Source organism: Eufriesea mexicana, unplaced genomic scaffold (assembly GCF_001483705.2).
Source record: "Eufriesea mexicana isolate 0111107269 unplaced genomic scaffold, ASM148370v2 scaffold577, whole genome shotgun sequence".
NCBI classification, from domain to species: domain Eukaryota; kingdom Metazoa; phylum Arthropoda; class Insecta; order Hymenoptera; family Apidae; genus Eufriesea; species Eufriesea mexicana.
This window is the reverse complement of record NW_016908721.1, coordinates 182,370-205,584: the sequence shown is the minus strand read 5'-3', so window position 1 is coordinate 205,584 and position 23,215 is coordinate 182,370. Positions and strand designations below refer to the sequence as shown.

The following is a 23,215-nucleotide window of genomic DNA, read 5'->3' as shown; positions in this document are numbered from 1 at the left end:
AATAATAGTGTACAAAGTTTATATAGATATATTTTTATCTTTGTAAAATTCTATATATTATTACTTTATATATTTTTATATAAAGCTATATTTTAACAGTCCCTTGAGTTAATGAATATCACAACAATTTGTTTTAAATTACGTATAGAACACAGAATACAGATATGTCTACTTTGCTTTCTTTGCCATTGCATCGAATTAAAATTTGACCAATTCTTGCCAAAATCCCATACATCTGCATACAGTAAAAAATATAATAAAAAAAAAATGTGTAATACTATTGCAATAATTCACCAACGGCTAATTCATTACGCATACAAACGTTTTTGTTACAATAAAAACGAGATTATATCATTGTGTTCCCCTCTTTTATCTAATTTATGAATTATTTTTGGCGACTGCGGTTGCAGTCACCGAGTTCACGGCGGGTGTATGGCTGTGAGTAACAGCCTCCCAAACCGCCACGAACGCTGCAAACACCCCTTCATTAGAGTTGTTTTTCTTGAAATTGTGCACCGAATAACGGTTGTAAAGTCCCCAGATGCTATTCATTAGTTTACTGTTGTACTTTAGTGGAGTAAGTTCCCAACCTATAAATTAAAAACAAATTCAATTTTTGTCCAATTCACATTACATTAAATTACATATTTTCAATCGATCTGTACCCATAATTAATATTGTATTTGCATTCAATTATTAAAAATGTAAATTTAAAAACGAGGTTAATTAGATAAATGTTATTTGATTTAAAGAATTAATTAATAATACTAAATTTGTATTTCTGTATAACAATATCGTTCACAACGATTTTAATGTTCATATCGATTTTTTAAAGAGAATATATATTTTTATTATATTCATTTTACCATATATTCCAAAAAAACATTTAATGAGGTAAATAAATATTAATTAATTTAGACACGTAACTGCATACATTAATTTAATTATTTTTATCACTTGTTGAAGACAATGATTAAACTATATATCTACTACCGTGATTCATGAAAATTTGTGGTAAACAGCTAATTAAAGTTGCTTTATTTACCTCGATAAATGTATCTTGTAGTACACAATAAATTGAATAAACCAAAAATATGTGGTTTTATCTAAAAGACTGAAGTCATTAGTAATACTTTACAAATATTAATGTCATACAAAATTTAAATTTAAAGTATTCTGTTCTTTAAATAAAACAATTTGTAATTGCACAATAATACTATTATTATTATTATATTTTAATTATTTTCACTACTTACATAATTAGCAAAAAATTCTTTAAAAATCTAAAGTAAGTAAATTGTTAATTTTTTAATAACTAATATTCAATTGAATCATATTACTATCAATGGGTTCAAAAAGTACTTGCATATATCACGTTTCTCAATTAGAGACTTCATTTTTGTAACATATTCTATACATGTCTGATTAACCAATATGAATACAAGAATAAATACCGTGGTACATAGATGCTCTTTATACCCATTGTATATTAACATCATTCTATGAAATGACCTAAAAGTACTTTTTCTTGCTAAACAACATTCCAGAGGTTTAAACGTAGCGTCCTAAAAACAGAATGCGTAAATGATAGTTCAGCATTTGATAAGTACCTTCCAATGGGGGTCGCATGTTGAATGTATTTTCTTTACCCCCTTTTTCTTTCTCCTCCATCGATGTTATCAAAGCATTGCGTTCAAGATTATTGCGGACTTTGCACGCAGCAAATGCACCCTGCGGAATAGCTGCCATTCTTTTACAATCTAAAACAGAAAATACACAGATAGCAAATCATTTATTATATTCAACCGTGTAGTTCGCGTTAAGTCGATATTACAGAACAACGATATCGATCGCCATCAAAATAATACCGTAAATCACTTCAAAGTATCATGATCGCGACATCTACAGATTGAAGGATAAAACAAACCTTTACAACTGTCGAAGAGTAATTCTGCCAGTTTCCTTTTTACGCTTATCGAAACTTCCTCGTTGCAGATTTTGATTTTAGGTTGAGCTTCTTCGATCCACCACGTCTTTCGACCTTGTTTCAATGCTCCAAGCCTCATATAGTCGTGATGAAAATTTCTCAAAACAATCATCGACCGATCACAAAGTGCTCGAAAAATATGGTATTTCGTGAAAACGAAAACACTTATTATTTATCTTATCGAAAATAAAACGCTTGATGCTGTGACTTTATTAGGAACTAACGTCGTACTAACTTCATGTAATAATGTCGGTTATGAACTTGCCTCGTGAACAAGTGGGGAGAGACAGATTCGACGGGAGACAAAATGGGAAAAGAAGAGCAAAAGAATGTACTTTGTAATAAGTAGCCGAGATATCAGCGTCCTTTGATTACTGACGCTGACGACCACCACGACTTTCTTATCTCTACGAAGACCTCTTAGATTTAAAATACGCACCGCGCCTTCTGTATGATTTCATATGACCTACATGTCTAGTACTGAATAAAGGAATCACTGTCCTATGCAATTCGTATATTTCTCTTGTATTTCGTAATGTTTACGAAACATTATTACAAAATCTTAAAAAATATAAGTTAAAAGAAGAAAGGTATGTAAGATTTATAAAATTAATAACAGGAAAAAAATAAAATTTGATAACGTTTAATATTTCTGAGTTCACAACATTTTTTAAAATATATTCTATGTGAATATTCTATATTCTATGTGACTCGTTCGATGAAATCAATTCGTTTCTAAACAGTAATAATTACGTAATAAGCTAATTGAACTTCCTTTTATCCTTATCTTTAGCTCACATTGATAAAAGTGCGTTATGCATGGCACATTAAATTGTGCTTTTTGATTTGAGAGCAAAAAGTTAATTATATTTACGTCATATCGTAATATTTTAAAACGTAATCAATATTGATATGAACTTTTGTACGTAACAAATTGTAGTTTTAAACTTTCGGTAAAATTTATATATAAGAATACTCGTTGCACTATTATGATATTTAAATAAAACGTATTTAACTAAATAAATAAAAGGCGCCTAAAATTCATCATAAGTGCTTACCGCGTAAAGCGAAAAAATATATTATGAATTCTAGGAAAGAAGAAGAAAAAGAAATTTCAAAAAATGGAGTATAAGTATATGCTTATCGTAAACGATAATAGTTATTAATACAAATCTAAACACTTTATTCAACTTCGTGAACTCATAATCGTTATCTTTCTCTATTGAAAGAAAGCAAAGTTTTTGATATAGAATTTATAAAAATAGCTTTATGTTATACATGTTTAATATAAACATTTCACCTTATTTAATATAAAATTCCGTTGATAACAAAACTTTTAAAATATTTTATACCGTATATAAATGTTGTCCATATATTTTTATTTCAGGAAATTATATTCAAACCTCGACTTAATTAACAAAATTATAAAAAAATATTTTCATATGAAACTTTACTTTTTAATCTGATTATATTAGCCTGATTGTATTTAATTAAATGAGAAAGAAGTGACAAAAATAATAACTTTATTAATCATGAGTGAATTGTAATGGTATAATAAAAAAGCATAACAAGTATAACATTATAGAATAATATATATAAAAATAATAAAATTTCTTTTATTATTAACTTATATTAAATCTTTCACATCAACGTATTAATTTTTTTCGTAATTATGACTCCAAATAGGTTTTCTTTTCTCAATAAAGCTTCTCATTCCTTCTTGAGCATCTTTCATTTTTAAATTATTAATCATTTTTTCAGTGCCTAAAAAATATGCAGTTGAAATATCAAGATCAATTTGCTCATACAAAAACGTTTTTCCAATATGTACAATCGAACGACTTTTCATATTTATAGCTGCAGTGATTTTATCAATCTCTTCTTCTAAATATGAAACAAAATAAAAATTTGTAAATTTAGTATTTTAGTATTTTAATTAGGTAATCATAATTAATTAGCAACTTACCAAGTTTATCATTTGGCACAACTTTACTCACAAGACCTGCTTCATAAGCTTCTTTACTATTAATGCTGAAACCTGTGAACAGCATGTACATTGCTGTTTTTCTGGGAACATTTCGAACTAAGGGAATACCTGGTGTAGAACAAAATATCCCAACATTGGCTCTAAAAAGTAATAGTAGATGAGCATTATTTGAAGGGCATTAAAAAGATTAAATATATAAACATTCATATCAAATATGCAAAATATACATACCCTGGTGTAGCAAATGAACTTTTTTCAGTGCAAATAGCAATATCACATGCTGTAACCAATTGACAGCCAGCTGCAGTTGCTATTCCATCTACAGCAGCAATTACAGGAACAGGACTTTGATTAATTACTCGCATCAATTCTGAGCATGTTTCAAAGACTTCCTTGTGATGTTTCTCATCATTAACAGTCTAAATGACGCAAGCCAATCATTTCTCTGTGGTAAATGTAAATTCTTATATAAATTTTTAAAAGACCCCATTACTTTTATTCCGTGGTCTATCTACAAACCAGTTCTTTTAAGTTATGTCCAGCAGAAAATACTTGTTCCAAACCAGATTTAAGAACTATGGATCGAAGATTTTTGTTCTCTTCATCCTTCTTAATGTTCATTAACAGAGATTTCATCATTTTCAATGATAAGGAATTACGAGAAGCAGGATGATTTAATATCAATGTCCTTACCTAATTACAAAAAAAATAATTTAATAAAATATCTATATAATTACATAAAAAATGTAGCAGAAAAAATATATTATATTTGAAATTTAAATTCAATGTTGGTAGGAAATTTGTTGGTACTAGCTTTGTATATTTAATATATCTTCTTACTCCATTATGTTCCTTGACCTCTAGGTATTTTTCTCCTGGAGGAAACACTTTATTTGTAGAAACTGCCCTTGTAATATATGTTTTCACCTGTAACATTCATATATAATACAAAAAGTAGCTCAAATTGATTTCATAATTCCCGCCAGATTTTAATCGTATAATCTTGTAAATTTTTATAACTATTAATATTTCTGTATTTATTTGGAACTCAAATTTTTAGTGATAGTCTTAACTGTTTTATATGGTTATGTATATATTAAAATATTTACAAACTAAAATTTTTATATTAATACAACAGTATGTGTAACATTGTTTGTTACAGTTATAGGTTATATAACCTCCATTGCATGTGGTATTTATACATGTAATATATTTTGAAAATAACATACCTGAGAGTAAATAAATATATTTTTCTTCATCAACCTTAACATTTTGTGTCGATTTTTTCAATCTTAATTTATTTTGTGAAATAATAGTATTAATTTGACGTTACTCTTAAACCTTTCTCTAAACAATTCCAATGTATACTGGTTGTCGATAATAATGATTTAAAATATGTATCATGTAAAATTATAATAATGATAATCATCAATCCTTTCGAATTTTTGGTATTAACATATATTTGCATATTGAATATTTTTGCATTATAATTTTACATTTACATTATTGAAATATTATCATTCTGAAGTTTTCTTCGATTAATAAAAACATTTTGTTTAATTAATATTAAATAGTGATATAATGCACACACATACATATGTATATACATATTTATATTTATATAATAGTAGCAAAGTGTAATAAAAATTAACGAAAAATGAAATTAAGTTAAAATTTGTTCCCTAGTAGAAGAGAAATTAATTAATAAGTCTTCATTGAATTAGTCGTCGAATAATAATTGTTTTATTATCACTAATATATTAATTACTGTTACAAAAAATATTCAAAGTTGAGGACATTTATATTAATTAATAATTAAAACGTATTGTTTTACTTAATCCAAAATGATCTTACTTGAATTAAATATTTTTTTCTTTAATGAATAATTAATGTGAATTAGAAGTTGAGTGGATATTAAATATAACCATAAATTACCATTGTAAAGTAGGATTTTTAGCAATCTAAAGGTTAAAAAATATCGTCACTTTTTGAATATATTTTGAAAACTAAAAGATCGGTATTGAATATTTTAAATTAATTCAATAAAAGAACGGATATAATTATATACATAATTCCATATTTATATACAATGTAGATATTTATATAAGTATATATAACTTGCAAGTTGTAGGTATAATTTATGTAATAATTAAATCAATGATCGTAAGGCAAGGATAATATCAAGTACTAGACAATCCGATCTTTTCATTTGATCAATCCTCCGAGCTCTCCAACAGTCGGAGAATCTGTCATCGGTTACCATGGTGATCATTGTTTCCCTTAACAACTAACATGGCGAAGGTTGAGGGTAAGTTTGCATATGTCAAACGGTCTCTGTTAGTATTTACGAAACCACGGTGGTTTGTCTGACACAAATAACGCGTCGAGAGATCTTAGCGATTGCCACGTGAGTTTTTCTTGTGTTGTGCTTCCGTCCGGTTCCAGTTTCGCGGCCGGGAACGTTTTCTAATAATATATACGAGAGAACCACGCGGACGCGAAGGTGTTCAGACGTATAAACGGAAAAGAGAGGCGTTAGCGATGGGTCCGAGTTAATATCTCCGATCTCCGATCGAATAGATCGGTATCTTTCGAATGAAAAATTGAATAAGTGACAAAAGGTAAGGTCATATTTTTAATTGTGCGTAAAATCGAATCGACGCCTGGTGAATCGATAGTCGACATGTGATCTCGAATACGATCGAATGTAATGTAGGTAGTATTTACGTGATGTGTGATAAACATGGACATCTTTATAATGTTTGTTACCCATATCATGCACCGTTTACTTTAATTCAAATTATAGAAAATTATTTAATCGTTTGAGCATTATTCGATAATTATTGAAAATTAATTTTTCCGCCATCTAGATGCTCACTAGATGGCAGTAAAAATATTTTGTCAATATTTATTTTTATTACCGAAAAAATTATTTAGCTTGTTACATAAGTAAGTAATTATTATTATTATTATTATTTGATTCTTAAATCGTTTATGACATCGATTTTCGTTTCAGCGAATTTTTCTATCGCTTATGCATTCTCTATGGTATTGATCAAATCCATCAAATGTATATGTGCCATAAGGACATTAAATCATTATATTTAATAGTGATCTACGTTGCGTGGCTAACGGGTGACTGCAGTATATGTCTACGGAAGCGGAACTCGTAAAATGAATTAAGAACATGAGCTTAAGTCGAATCGATACTTCTTTGCAAGTAAAGTCTAGGCAGCAATTTCCCGAGTTGTTGAACCTTTATCGACAGGTTAAATCGACGTTATTCGAAACTTCTTAAGTCACGAAAAAATCACATAATTCTCCTTCTATAATACTTCTTAATTACTAGTTTTAATACTTCTCAGGTTTTGCAATTAGGGTTTATTACTGATCGATCGAAATTAAAATAAGAAATTAGTTACTTGTTAAAAATATTGAAAATTATATAAATTATTCGCATTATGATCAATATTATTACCATTTTATTTATCATTTATTTTTATAGTTTTCTAGCACAATCCAAAAGATACTTTGAGTATGGAAAGCATAAATTTCATAGTGTATCAATAAATGTAAGTCATTTAAGAAAATTGTTATATAAATTTAATTCAAATATAACGCCAGTAATAACACAATAAAACACTTTTCATTGTTCCAACACAGGATAGCGTGTGCTAACAATAGTGATGCACCCTTAACCTCCTTAATAAAAATGAGGTACAGTATACGAGCTGTATCATTTGAAACGATAAACGATATTGGACGTGTCAGTATTTCTCAAAAGGTTAAGAAATTCCAAATGAAGAATTGTCTAGAGGTTAACTTCGTGTAGGTCTTATCACCACGAGAGAGTCACAATCCCATCGCTATTAAAAGGAAAGAGCGCTTCTGATGCTCTCGTGGTGACACCTAAAATAAACCCCATTTAACAAGAGAAGAGAACGAGATCGCGTATAGTATACACGTTGCATACAAGAACAACCTCGTGCCGATGGAGAGACTCAGTCGATGCGTTTCCATGCTCTTCGATGTTGTGCTGCGTTTCGAGAAGAGCTGTCGCAGGGGCGGACCAAGGGCCCCCCTACGATCATCATTCCTCTAAAGAGCAACCTGTCAACTTGGAAAAAGTGGTACAACTCGAACAATCCAGTGAACCAGGTGAGGCTTCGTGTTCAGAAGCTGAAGACTTTTCCAATTTTTCCTGACTGGTTTTCTTTCATCTTTCACATAACCTAGTTTGTTGATCGTGTGTTTAATTAACAACCACGCTCGATTATCTCCAACTAAGTGTATTTAATATTTCCTTCTTCAGCATTTCCTATGACTTATGAAGTTGTAGAGGTTTCTTAGAAAGACTTAAGATCGCTATTGAAACTTTTGGTTTTGAGTGGACTTGTTTAGAATCGTGTTACGTGATTCCATGAAAGGTTATGGTTCGTTATTGTAGTGTGGCATTGACAATGAACGATTCGTTAGACTGATTAAATTTCTTGAAACGTTGAAATCAATTTGTTTGAAAGGTGGTAATATTAGCATTTAATTTTTACACTTCAGTAAAATATAGATGTTTCGATTTTTCTTCTTTGGGAATTAAAAATATCAGTGTTAATGTAGAAATCTTTTCCTTGTTTATGTAATTTCTTTGCTTCTTCCGCGATTCACAGTTATCCTTGTCTCTTGTTTACATTGCAATCGATTATTCAATGCACCTAGAGACGGTGTTATAAATACCGCGGAATTCATTAAATCTCGTCGGTAATAAAAGGCTAGTAATAAAAAAGATCTCTGACCTTGTGATTTTTTATTTTATGGTTTACCAGTCGATTTACTTTTTACAACAAATTACGTTATTACTAAATTTATGGTTCACTTTCTCCATAATTTAGCAGTAATTAAAAGATACTAATAGCTTGGACGAAGAGAAAACTTATTTCGCATTTAAAAATTTTTTTAAATTATCTTTTCTGGTCATTAATAAAAATAGATACAGTAAATACCATTTTTAATAGCATTAAAAATTGGAAACTATTAATTAAGTAGTCATAGATTAATCAAAGTTATCAATTTTTAAAAAAATGTTATGTAGGAAATGAGTGCCCTAATATAGTATGAGAACTCAAAGTGAAACACGTGGGAGTCTACTTTGTCAGATGTATCGATGATGACACAGCCATTTAATTAATGGTATAAAATTGTTTATTTGTGTGACAATTTGTCTCTATAAATACTGAAACACGGTTTAAAATTTCAATTTACTTTTATAAATATTATGTCGATACATATATCGAATAATAAATATATAGAAAATAAATATTCATCGTGATAGAAATGATATATTAAATTCATCGATAAAACAAATTTCAGTTTATATATAAGGTGAAGAAATATAAAATACGCAGTTATTCTTCTCAACTCATTTGTTATTTTCAGGGTCACTAGCCTAATCCCCACCAACTCACAAAAATTGTGAATTAATTGTGAACATATACCAATGAAACTCGAATCACAAATTATATCAATCCATTTACACATTTTTGCCAAAAAGAACCTATGTAAATCAAGTCATGAAATCCATCACATTCTGTTTATCTCATAACCACTCGTTTTAATGCCATAATAATTAAATGCTATCGTAGCTTCCTAGAATACAGCATTTTTACGTTTTTTACAGTCAAAGTCCTTTTAACCATTACACGGCACAGTGCAATTACACATGATTACACAGTGCGCCAATTGGCGTTCCTAGTAACTAACATCAGCTGCAATTAAATCGTTAAATTTCTTCTTCACGATCGAAATCGTGGTTCCAAAACTTGCAAGCAGTGATCTACATACGTTACATGTCACAATTCATCCATAAGTCCCCGTCGCACGCCCTCACGGTCCCGCGCCATATTGAAAATAAAAGGGGCCCTCATAAGGAGAGGAGAGTCATCTGTCGTTGGTAATCGGCGATAAATAACGCGTCGGTAGGATTACGAATCCGAGCGTGAAGGTGACACTTGGCGAAGGCGCGCTAACGTGGTCACACGCAGCTTCGGAAAAGCGAGGACGGAAGGAATCTCTGGCACGGGAGCAACACGCTTTCCTCCGCGACGCAACAACACCAGAGACACATAATGTTCGAACGGTAACTCGTTACGCCAAAGATGGAAGCTTGTTCGTCCGTGGGCGAGTAGTTCTTGCGGGGGCGATACCTCGTCCTCATCCACCTCCTCCTCATCCTCTGTTGTGGACGTCGCTCAACAGAAGAACCGCGCAGGTGGCCGCAATCCGCGCACGCGCGTTGCAAACAAACGACCAGCTTCATCGGTTATTTGATCCCTGCGTGCTTCCTTTTTGATCCTCCCGCGACCCTGCAAGTAGCAAGTGGCAGAATAGGACGATATGAATTCGAATTGTAGGCTCTAGGGTCAAGTTTCATGAACCTAACCTCAATTCCGAAGCGGTGCTAACCTAAAACTGTGCATTGGACATGTCCTCCTCGCGCTTGATCACGTGCTGTTTGCTTTGTTTTCTGTCTCGTCTCATTGGATAGATGGTCAGCCGTAATACTGTGTCGCTCGTGTTGATTTGACATGGTTAGGTTTAATTTGGTAGCTCGCAAGATGAGTTCGTGTGCTCGTACAGAGGTGCTTTATTCCAAGTTGACGATTGCAGATTGAAATTAATAATCTCTCGACGCGTTCGAGCGTGTGTACGTTCGAGTGACGGACGTTTATTGCGGTTTGAGTCAGAAATCATGGGTTCGTTGGTAGAGAGAGATGAGAGTAATCCCTGGTTGAGGGCACGTTGATATCGGTTCACCGATGTTGGCTAGCGCGTTTCGATCTTCGTTCTGACTCATTCTGCTCCATATACGGACGCATCTCGTGTGCCTGTCGAACAGGAGGATCGCAGCAGTGGACTAATTCTTGATAAATGGACACAGATGTGCCGCCCATCCTACTGCCGTGCGCGATTTGCGCACGGACCTTTATGCCGCAGTCGCTGGAGAAGCACTCTAAGATTTGCGAGCGATCGACGAATAGGAAGAGGAAGCCCTTCGATTCGGCTAAGCAGAGGATCCAGGGTACCGAGCTGGCTGAGTTTCTGCCCAGGCAGGAGAAGAAGCGACGGTCACCGGAAGACAGGTCCTCTTCGAAGCCAAGGTCTACCTGGAAGGAGACGCATGATGATTTTCTGCGGGCCATTCGCGCGGCTCGTAACGAAGTCGTAAGTGTTTTCAATCTTTCTGTATAGTTTTATATATAGTGATTTCTGTGGAGTTTCGAGACCTAGTAAGAAAAATAGTTTGGAATGTTTATAATAATGTTTTGTATATTATATATATATATATAATATAGGTAATGTATAATAAATGGTTTAATAATAGTGATACTAATTTTCCACATTTTTAACAGTAACTAATGTCCATTTACATTCTGCTTTCTTTTTGTGTTCGACCTGAAACTGTGCTATAGAGAGCTCTAGGGAGTTGTAGGGAGCCCTAGGGCTCTGTGAGCTAATACCAAAAGCGTTGCAATTGAAAATAAGTATATGTAATACTTCGTGCAATACTTATTTGCACGTGTTACATATAAAGCTTCATTTCATAAATGTTTTGCGAATTTTCAAATATTTCCAAAAGCTTCTTCTTTAATTTTAACCTATATCTTTGTTAGAAAATTTATTACCTAGCATGACGAAAAGAAAAGTTAAACTAAATAAAATATTGGGGTATTGTTGTAATATCTTTAATTGAATTGGGCCTCACGATTTAGAAACTATGAGAGTCTCTGTCCTAGAAATACTCAATCAATTTATTTGATTTCTTCAAATTTGAGGTTAACTAACTTTTGTATCTAGATTATTTGAACCCAGAATATGGCACTGACAGGAAGTTTTATATACAGATATTAACTTATCGTCGTTTTGAAATAAATGTTATACCTTTAGAAAGGTTAGTATCCAACAACAAAATGGCGTCAGGGTAAACAGCTCTAAAAATGAATATAAATAACACTAGAATTACGACTTCGACACTAAACTTACTTCCCAAATAAAAATGAACATTCATTTTTAAATTGGAAATAATAATTTTAGAAAAAAAGGCTTCGAATTATTGATCGAATATCGAAAAAGCTTTTTCAATATTAATTTGACATTTAAGAAGCGATTATTCAAACTTAATTATGTGGATGTTGAAAGCTGTAATTACATATGATCGGGGTTAAGGAAATAAATAGATATTATGAAAACGAGATAATTGGGAAATACAAGATTGCAGAGCTGAATTCAAATGAAAGGGTAAATAGAGAGGCAATGCGAGGTGAGAATTGCAGGTAGAGCGCAGATTAACCCAGATGCATCGCGAATGATGCAAGTGCATTCGTGCGTGTGATTAAATGTTTTTGCAACACGCCCTATAAAATTATATTCTGCTTATATCTGTCTTTCTGTTTAGACTTTAACTGGTTCACAGCTGATCAATTTTTCTTTATCCATATTACACGTTAATATGTAATTTAAAATTAGAGAACTAAACTAATTTAGTTCACACGTTTTACTCAATTTTATAGCTCTTTCGTAACTGCTTAACGAAGCAGTTATTACTATATAATTTATATAATTTGTATAATTTATACAGAGCCTGAAAATGTATTTTACAATTAAAAATAAATCGGTAAAAAGGAATGAAATTTTTCCGTTTGAAGCTTCGTTTTTAACATAATCGTGTTTGAAGATTCGTGGGGTGTACGTGAACTCAGCTGCGCCCTCTGCAAACGCTTCCAACATGGCTGCCGCCAGAGCGTTAATATTTCTAATTTCAAACTTCATTTTCTCGAAAACGAGATTTCGAACGAAAAAAATTTTTTCTTTATTTTCGATGTATTTTTGCATGCAGAATAATTCTGTATCAAATTTACCACTTATTCAATTTGAACTTAGTTTATAGAATACTGTCCTCGTATATTGAATACTGTTCTCTTTTTGTATCCTATGATAAGAGTGAAATCGATACATTAGTTAGGAAAAATAACCCAAATCTATCGATATGTTCGATATACGAACATTGTAATAAATTTGCAATGTATTTTTAGGTTGATTCCACGATGCAGAAGCAATGTGGCGGCACAACGATCACTCCAAATGCGCCGACGCGTGCTAACGAACAGGGCATGTGTCCCACCTGCAATCGGCATTTTGGCGTTAAAGCTTACGACAGACACGTAGCCTGGTGCAAGGAAAGAATTACGCGGGTGTCGCTCAGTCCCGCGACGAACATCGCCAAGGAACGTCTGGAAGCTCGGATGAAGTATCGTGCTCCTGCGGTGAAGAGTCGTCGACAGGCGACCCGCGAGAAGTACTCACCTGGCTCAGCGATTAACCTGAGTTCCGGCAACAAGACATCGCCAACGCTGGCCCCGAGTAAAGCTAAAGAGAGTGCATCGGCACCGAGCTGCAATAAGAGCAACGACAGCCCTGTTAAACAGAAATCGACTGTCGTGTAAGTTGCGTGACTGCTTTTTCAGGCGACAGCAGATATCTTTTGGTATATTCAAATTGTAAAATATCGTGTGAACGTTGAGATTGATGTTGGTAAAATTCCTGTTTACTTTTTGATTATATAGGCTTTTAGAGCAAATTAAAATTATGTATTAGCAAATTGACTATTGCTTTTATTAATAAGTGCGATTGTAATTTATTGTTGTGGAAAAATTGGAATGGTTTATTGCCATTATTGTTAAAGTTAATGATATATATATATGAGATATTTAACATGACAAACTGTAGAAGTATGAAATATGCAACGCAAAGGATTTAATGGGAATCTAAAGAATAAGAGTTTTAAGTAGCATAGAGGGTTAATGTTACATGTACCAGAAGGAGTGTGAAGTAGCTTAAATTTAGAGGAATAATTATGGAACGATTGCTTCCTTGTGTTAAACTCTGTCTCGCGTCTGTTGGCCTTGTGCCAGGAAAGCTTCCCTTCTGGATCTTCCTGTTGAGCAATGCGACTTTTTAGTATTATGATTCCAGTTTTATTAGTTTATTAATGATTACAGAGAATGTAACGTTATACGCTGAATCAGCTTCATAAACATGGAATCAGTTTGTTATTGTTATATTTTAATCTCTTTATTTCTATATTCAAAACTGTAATTATATTTAAAATTATATATATTATTTATTTAATATTTGATATTTAAAATTATATACATATATCAATTATTTAATATTTAATATTTAAAATTATATATATATATATCAATTATATTTAAAATTTCAATTTTATCTCCAATGATAAAATTCACTATTCATCTATATATTATTTTATATTTAGTGACAACTTCTGAAAACACAAAAATGAACTAAAAATATCTCTTTTCCAGCAAACGTCCTGTTCAAACAAAAGAGTTCTCCAGTCCCGGTGTTTCCATGAAGTCGCGATTAATGGATCGTATAAACAGGTAAGCAGTCTCTAAGTACCTATAGTCACGAGCAATGTGTTCCCCGGATAGTGAGTGGAGCTTAGATTAGATACACGTTAGCAACGTGCATGAGGAGAAGGAAAAGGGACAAGGTTGTATCTAATTACAAATATTTAAGTGACATCGTGCATCAGATATTTGCAAAAGCCTGATGACCTTCTCCTGATGTCAGACGCACATCCTTGATCCTGTTTCCTCATCCTCAGGCAACTGGAAGACGAGGCTGGACCGACTACCTTCCGTTCTGTCCTCCCTGTTAAAAGAATCTCCCATCTCCCTGTTCCGCCCCTAAAATATAAGAGAGAAAGTTTCGACCAGTGCAACAGCCTTCCTTCACCGAAATTGTGCAAGAGACAGCCAAGAAGAGCACAGGCCAAGCTTAAACCAGACGATATCACGAGCCAGAGAGTTAAACAAGATGAGAAGCAAGCATCGCATTCTGCTAGGTCACTGAAGGCGAATATCGTCTCAGCAAGGAGTCAGGGCCATCCTAAAGTGAACGACGTTTCTATTAACAATGATATTGTAGGTATCACTGTGAAACCTTGCAACATATACAAAGAAAATCAGCTAACAACGTGGAAGCAGATCGTGGAGGCAGATCAGGTAAAGGATGAAAAGGGAAAACGTATCGAAGATCTACGTTTGAATGAGAAACAACTGGAGGATGATTTTATATTTAACGAGGATGTGTTCATGGAAGGTAGGAGGAAATTAAGTTACAGAAGTGGAAGCACAAACTCGTTGACCAGTACGCCCATGTTGAATCAAACGTATTCGCTCAGAGATCTAATGGTGAGTGATAAGCTTGATGATATGCAAATAACAAAGAATAAGAAATGGAAACCTGTGAAGCACAGTCCTCGTATAGAATTCTGTTTAGGAGATCCGGATAAGACAAACCAGGTTTACGTTCCTCCAATTAGTCCCATTCTTTCTGGGGATATGAACAGGAAAGAAGGCACTAAAAATTCACGCAAGAATTTGAAGGAAGAAAATTTTAAATCAGCAAATTCGAAGTACTGTCCAACGAAGGATGAAGGTATGACGAATGAGGCTGGACGTCAAGATAATGATTTATATTTTCAAACCTTTCGCGTGGAATCTCCTCTTGATAGCTTTAAATCCTCGAGGAGTAGAATTTTAGAGAGAAAAGGATTAAAATCGACAACTTATGCTGATATTTCTGTGCGAAATTATACTAATTCTGAGACGATGGAATCACCGAAAAGCCTACACGAGAATAATACGTCTATCGATACATTAAATACTATACCAATTATAAAAGAGAAAATCCCATTGAATTACGAAAATACATATACTGTACACACAAACGAAGATACCAGTGTGAGAGAAGAAAATGTGAAGGAACCCCTGATAAGTTTACCCGAAGGAAATTTATATTCTGTAACTTCCTACGAGCAATTTGCAAATCTCGATGAACTTAATGACTTCTGTGAGATAAGTGAACCTGAAAGAAATAATATTTTTAACGATATACAAGAAGCAAATCATGAAGTAAGTCAAATGACATTATACAATGATCGACCAAACAGCGAAACAAATCAGTCAGTATATATTAAAAATATTAAAACAATCGATGATGAATTTGATTTTGATACACAGAATTCAGCTCGATCGTTTCAAAATGAATTTACAGAAATTGGGAACATAAATGATGATAGGGAATTTTATAACTCTGAAACGAATTGGAATGAAATAGAAACTGATCCATATTTCATGGAGGTTATGTTACAACCAACTAGATCAAGCACTCCGTTCATTAATGTCGTACATTGTACAAAACCAAACTTCGAGGATTGCGAAGACTATAAGCAAGATCAGTGTCAATTACCAATGAATTCCGAATGGAAAGAGGAAATAGACACTCGAACAGGGTCTGAGGTGTTATATCGAGTTGAAAGCAGAGATTCGAATTATTCAAGCTCTGATAAAATTGACAAACTAGGAAAGATTAAATCCAAAGTTACTTCTCCTGACAGAAGATCTGCCAAATTTAATAAAAATTTAAAAAATTCATCAGAGATTACTTCTCCAGTTGTACAGAAAGAGAACAAAAACTCAAGACCTGTATCCTCTATGCTAAATAAAAGGGAAGACAGATCTCCAAGGAATAATTCTTCAATGATGCAAAAGGATGGGCAAATAAAATTTCCAAAAATACACAAAAAGGAAATTGCCAGTCAAATAAATATCTGTAAATGTTCAGTAGAAGTCTTTCCAAGTCTCCAATGTGAAAGGGGTGTTGGTGATGCTTGCATCCATACCATTGAGAGCACTTCTTATTCAGAACCACAGGTTTGTAGCACAACGTGTAATAAGAATATGCAAAGAGATGAAACAGCAAAGGAATCTTCAGAAAGACAAAAGCCAAACTTCAATGAAGCTAACTTTAATACCAAACCAAGTGAATCTTCCATAAATCAGATTAACCAAAATCAAGAAGTTCCTAATTGTAAGAAGAAGTTTACTGCCATCAAAGGCAATATGGTGATAAATAAAACACCAAAAATTTTGGAAGAATTGACAGTAAAGGATGACACAAATAACGAAGTCCAAGAGATCTATTCAGCAGAAGACTTCAACTGCAACAGTGATAATAGCATCGATCATCAAGATACAATTATCGACTTCAAATCCTCCAGCAAGAACCATAATGTCAAGCAGAGCTTGCAAAGCTTGCGATCGATAGTTCTGTCAGAATCTTGCGTTAAACTGAGTCAACGTATTCGCCTGCAGGACTCGTCCATGAGTCGATCAACAGCCTTGAAGTCGCGTCGATTGAAAACGCTTGGGCTAGAAAATAGCATTCGTGAGGGCACGAGTCTCTTGAACGAGAGCAGTGATAGTCTAGCATCATCCAACGACGCGATGGATCTCACAGATGCGAGACAAGTGGACTCTGTTGAAGTAGAGACAATCGAGGAGATTGGCACTAGAAACAGGAGCATCAGGTTCAGAGTGTTGCCTAAGATCAAGGGCACCACTGTGGTGACGAAGGAGGACTATCGCGAGAAAGGGAGAATGAATAGTCAAACGTATTGGGAGAAGGCGTCTAAAGCCTCGAGGAATCGATTGATTAATCTAGATCCACCGTATCAGGGGGCGAGCAGGTTTCTCACGAGAAATCCGAAAGTTTGTATTCTTCCACCTGTCCCCAGTAACTCTTCCTTGATAAACCACAGGTAGGAATTGGCCTATTACGAATAATTATTAGCTTTTTACAAAATGAATCTTTATGATACTAATTTATTTAGTTTGAGTTGAGTAGATTTGTTTCATTCTTCAGCATTAATTGATTAACAGAAGCTCCACTCATTATCCTATTAGCATTATTTTGAGATATTGTTTAACGTTAATTTTCTTACTTCTGCTGTAATTATTTGATTACAGTGTTTGTGGTGTGTCACAAAATGTAACTGGAATTTTAAAAATGCATTCAGTAGTCAATAATAATATAGAGTGCCTTAGTAAATTATTTTATTATTATAAAATATAAGCAGATTTTATTATTATATATTATTAGATATTATTATTTCAAGCAGATTTGATTGATAAAATTCACAGGGTGATAAAAGGAATATAAAATGATGGGAATTAATTAATTAATATTTGCACATAATTATTTAAAAAGGACAAAAATAAATTGAATCAGTAATAAAATGAGAAATAGAGATTAATTGCATTCCAAAATCAGACTATTTCCTAACCTCTAATCTGGATAATAATTTTCAAATACTGAATGCATTATACTTGTTACGATATAATTTATGAACATTTACCTTAGATATTGTCATTTGTAACATAATCGTCCACAAAATGAAAATAGCAATTTCTGCATTGATCATTGCAAGACGAAAATATTCGTCTAGCTCTTTATTTAGCATTCCTAATCCAAGTATGATATTATAGGAATATAAAACTGCCATTACGTCCGGTATGGAGCAATTATGTGCGCAGAAGACCGGATTTTAATCTCGTACTTAGCGGTAGAACGTAAGTCCCTTGTGGATGGTCGATTGTGACGGCAGATTTCTTATCTTTTGCAATATCGTCGAGCTAACCTGTTTTGTCATCGGATTTCTGATTTTGTTAAAATTCCACCCACGGAAACCTCACTTTATTTTCTCCTTTTCCTTTTTTCTCGGAACGACCGTTTGGCGCTAACCCTTATTACGATATCATCGGCCACTGGAACCGCAAATTTAATCTTGGCACGTTCTTTGGTGTATCCTACATCGCATGTGTAACGCCACACGAGTTTACTCATCACGTCGTGCAAAGGTTTGCTTTGGAAACTGGTCAAAGAACATGCTTTGCATGTTTGCCCCAAGCTGAAAGGCCCCTCCGATGTTTCGTGTACATATCATTGTCTTCTCACAGGCGCATTATCGATCTTGTCATTCTTTGACTGCTTCTTAGAACAATCGACCTGGAGGGATCGATATAGTCGAGATTAAGCATGGAGAAAATCGGTCAGGTGTCCCGATGAATTTTCGTTTGTTCTACGACACTTTTGTACTCGAACCAGCTATTTTTATTTATTTCATGAACGGTGTCTCAACGAAATAAGATATTGCATTATGCACTGCATTGGTATCCTGATGTAAAAGACGTTTCTTTTTGAGATCTTTTGTGCAATGATTTTCTCCTACGTGGTCCTAGAAAATTCTTCAAGATATATTATAAAATACGTGAATTTAACTTTATTGAAAAGGTAATATATATAATATATATTTTATAATATAAATACTGATGATGACAGAATTAATAGATAGGTTTACCTTCTATGAGGATTTATTTGACACTATTTATCAATTATAATTGAGTCACCTAATAGAAATTAGACACCAGAAATCCCTTAATTGGATTCAGATAACAATCTTCATGAGAATTGAGCTCTAATTAATTGAAAATTGTTTGTTTACAGTTTTTTTAATTATTTATGAAAATTTTTATTTTTAATATACAATTCCACATTATCTCTTCACCATTACTACATCCACTAAAATTATGACAATATCTAATCCTCCAATATTACAACTGTTTAGTTACTCTAATTTGTTCAGTTATAATCATTTTTCTAATTTATAATAACAATCTTCATGAGAAGTGAGCTCTATTTAATTAAACTCTTTAAAAATTGCTTTTTACAGATTTTTTGATTATTTATGAAAATTTTTATTTTTAATATACAATTCCACATTATCTTTTCACCATTACTACATCCACTAAAATTATGACAATATCTAATCCTCCAATATTACAACTGTTTAATTACTCTAATTTGTTCAATTATAATCATTTTTCTAATCTATAATAAGCTTTGTAATTATCTCGTTCGTTTCAATTTTATGTCCCATAGTAGTTCCAAAAACTATCGGCCATCTTTGATAATTGATACATCAAGGACAGAGTTATTTCCAATGAAAGAACAAAATATTGCCGAAAGAAACGTCTTGTACAACAGCATGATCGCTATTGAACTGTTAATACTGCTTTCAGCGGCAAGGATTACGATCCTTTCTTGCTAGCAGAGCAGCAGATGAATGACCTGCTCTCGGACACCAGCGAGCAATCCGTGACGGACAGTCCTCCGGCCGGGCAAAACCGCAATTCCTCTTTTCCCCTCTCTCATTCCTCTGCTTTCATTAAATACCCCTGCCCGTCGACCTTGTCGAGCCCTGAAAAACGCTCGTCCTTGATAGCTCCTCCCTCGGAATTCGACGACCTCATGTCAGACTTCTCTAGCGACTCCACTGAGACCAACTCGTTGTCGCGCGAGGTTTTCCTGAAAGATCTGAAAGACAACAAGGAATTCAAGGAGTCTATCTCTAGGACTGACCTAGACAAGAAATCACCAGTCAGAGAGTTGGGTAGACGAGTGATCATCGATAAGTCGAAAGCACTGGGAGGGGACGTGATAGACGAGACCAGTCGTGGTAGCAGAAGCTTCGTTGGCAGCTCTGAGAGGGCTCGCAAGATTCTCGACAAGGTCTCGCCAAAAGTGATCAGACCCACGATCAATCGTTCGATCTCGGTCCGTGCATCCTCCGCGCCCAAGGTCACGCCTGATCGAAATAATTCGAGCTCTCACGAGCATAGATCGTTGCATAAGAATATAGATGGTCAGAGGTCGTCGAATAACAGTTTGAACAGTAGGAATAATAATTATACGAATTTATCGAGCAGTAATTTGAGCCTCAGCTCGATCATGTCCTCGGATGTGGACATCAAACGATCGAACTCTGTGTTCGACGAGTTGATGACCTCGTTCGAGGATGAGAACGGGAGCTTCCCTTCCTTGAAATCCTTCATCAAGAACGATTCCTTGTCTAGCCCCGTCCACGGCAGGCAGCGCAATGGCCAGATCAGCGATGAAGAACTGTCTTCGCCTGAGAGCTACAAGAGGCAGGATCACAATAAGATGAGCGGGGATTCTGCTTATAGCAGGTTAATATGAGATCATTTAGGATTAACCCTTTGCATTCGAGAGGCACCCCATTTGGTGAAATTTCGAAGCTCGATATTAATTGATATATCAAATTTAAGATAATGTAACAGTGTGGCAGGTATCGAAATTAAATAATTCTGCGTGTTAATTATTATATTAGATTATATGATTTCTTATTTACTGCTCAAAAAATATCATCAGCCTTATAGAAAAGCAGATTATAGCAAAGCAGAAAATTTGTCAACTCGTACCCTTGTTTAGCCAAAAAATCGTCGAGCGCAAAAGGTTAAGCGTGGTTAGAGATGATTTATTGTAGACCAAGTGATGACGTGATATGTGGTATTCATTGTGGTCGGGTATATCAATTGTTAATTTATCTTTTGAAAATAATTTTTGACCTTTTTACATTTTTTTAGATATGAATGAGGATGATTATTTTTTTTTCGGATTAGTTTTAGGGAATATATTTATTTGAAATTGAAATGTTGGTATCGTGATTTTAAAAAGGAAGATATCATTTGAGATACAGAAATTCGATATTAAATTAAATTAAATTAAATTAAATTATTTAGTATTGAATGTAAGTATATGGTATAATATAGTCTAGTCTATATTATAATTACTCTATATTATACTTTAACTTCATCCTAGTAGTTTTATAGATTTATCTAAATTCATGTTATATAACAATATTTAATTTTTCATTCCTCATTTCCTATTATCAATTTATTTGTTTCAAATTGAAATATTAGTATAGTTTATACTATATTATAATAACTCCATATTATACTTTAACTCTATTCTGTTAGTTTTATAGATTTATTTAGATTCATGTTATATAACAATATTTTTTTTCAATATTTAATTTTTCATTTCTTATTTCCCATTATGAATTTATTGATTTAAAACTAAAAAGTTGTAATATAGTCTAGTCTATATTACAATTACTTACATATTTTAACTCTATTCTATTAGTTTTACAGATTTATCTAAATTCATATCACATAACTCTCTTTACAATTTTCTTCCAAAAAAATATTCAATATTTAAATGTTCATTCTTCATTCATATTCAATTTAAGTTTCAAATACATTATTAATCAAACCACTCTGTTTCAATATATACATATATTCTTTTCCCTTTCTTTTTTCTCGAGCACTATACTTTGAAAATTTTTGCATAATTTTATTTGGATCCCAAAATTAAAAATTGCAGCTTGTTGAAATTTCTGAAACTTAAAACACTGAAAGCTTCGAGTATCGAACCATGCTTGTCCCATAGCTCACCTTGTCACGTCCATTTCCAATTTAACATACGTTTAATGCGCCAAAAACTAGATACAATAATATACATATAAAAGAACCAAAACGTACAAAGGGTTACAAATGGAAACTTAAGACTATGAGATCGATGGCTCCAGCGTGAAGTATTCGCGATCTAGAATCATACCTAACCTAACCGCGCTTATCGCTATAGGGTAAACTCACTTTGTCACGTGTTTCGTCCTGCATGCCTAAAGCCCCGTTCAATTTCTTCCTCCTAGTTTAAATCGCAAATATTCGCACCATGGACGCAGCACCAACGACGTGGCTGGACGCTTCGACGAGGAATCCAGGAGCAATCGTCGCGACGGCGATGGCGTAACAACGACGCCCAAGTGCAAGATGTCCAAATTTTGTCACGAGTGCGGCTCCAAGTTTCCGGAAACTGCCAAGTACTGTTGCGAATGCGGCATAAGGAGGCTCGTGCTCTGAAACTGCCCACTGCTCGACCGCCATGAACGACAACAACGCAATAAATCGACTTCGCCCGGATTGTTCCAACGACCGAACACGAGAAGTTAGAAAACACGAGGCAGAATTACAGACCACTGTCTACTTAATATCGCAATCGAAGAAACGATTCGAACGCAAACAGTCGTGGTAGGCACGTGTTGGAAAATACAGCATTGGCACGAAGGAATTGAAGAGTTATTTTAAATGTTCGTGTAACGTTAAAAGAGAGGATTTTATTCTTGCAATTTAGAGTTAAAGCTGTATATCTATGTACTCTAGTCACTGGTATTTTGGTCGTCGTAAAATTGACAGAAAGTAGAGTCAAATTGTCCAGTATTAGGGAACACGCGAGAGAACAGATGTTAATTGCAATTGCATGTCAGTTGCAGAGGATAGAGTCGAGTTGCAATGTAGAGGGTTTCCATTATTACTGTAGTTAGCACGAGAGCTGTCAAAGAGTGTTAGAGGTTCAGTTGGCTTAGGCGTGACGTCCTGCGATGTCAAGTCAGAGACAAA

The 23,215-nt window shown here is 33.7% G+C and overlaps 3 protein-coding genes across 4 annotated transcripts; 1 reads left to right on the top strand and 2 right to left on the bottom strand.

Annotated features, from left to right (window-relative positions):
- Positions 1 to 107: 107 nt before the first annotated feature.
- Positions 108 to 2,442, bottom strand: LOC108545805 (uncharacterized). Of its 2 annotated transcripts, XM_017897590.1 has the most exons (4): positions 2,223 to 2,442; positions 1,928 to 2,116; positions 1,611 to 1,760; positions 108 to 590 (listed from the first exon to the last, which is right to left on the bottom strand). In XM_017897590.1, exons 2-4 carry the CDS (start codon positions 2,097 to 2,099, stop codon positions 379 to 381), a joined length of 534 nt encoding a protein of 177 aa, XP_017753079.1. In that variant the 5' UTR covers positions 2,100 to 2,116; positions 2,223 to 2,442; the 3' UTR covers positions 108 to 378. The 2 variants fall into 2 exon arrangements, with proteins under 2 accessions (XP_017753079.1, XP_017753078.1); XM_017897589.1 differs by having other exon boundaries at positions 1,928 to 2,442.
- A 1,199-nt stretch (positions 2,443 to 3,641) lies between these two features.
- On the bottom strand, positions 3,642 to 5,245 carry LOC108545809 (enoyl-CoA hydratase domain-containing protein 3, mitochondrial). The gene is made up of 6 exons (XM_017897592.1): positions 5,204 to 5,245; positions 4,815 to 4,901; positions 4,494 to 4,667; positions 4,206 to 4,393; positions 3,954 to 4,114; positions 3,642 to 3,871 (listed from the first exon to the last, which is right to left on the bottom strand). The coding sequence occupies exons 1-6, from the start codon at positions 5,243 to 5,245 to the stop codon at positions 3,642 to 3,644; spliced, it is 882 nt and encodes a 293-aa protein (XP_017753081.1).
- A 2,748-nt stretch (positions 5,246 to 7,993) lies between these two features.
- On the top strand, positions 7,994 to 23,181 carry LOC108545801 (uncharacterized). The gene is made up of 9 exons (XM_017897584.1): positions 7,994 to 8,132; positions 10,906 to 11,189; positions 13,058 to 13,464; positions 14,351 to 14,428; positions 14,656 to 17,282; positions 17,355 to 17,655; positions 18,383 to 18,466; positions 19,976 to 20,923; positions 22,468 to 23,181. Exons 1-9 carry the CDS (start codon positions 8,003 to 8,005, stop codon positions 22,676 to 22,678), a joined length of 5,070 nt encoding a protein of 1,689 aa, XP_017753073.1. The 5' UTR covers positions 7,994 to 8,002; the 3' UTR covers positions 22,679 to 23,181.
- Positions 23,182 to 23,215: the final 34 nt, after the last annotated feature.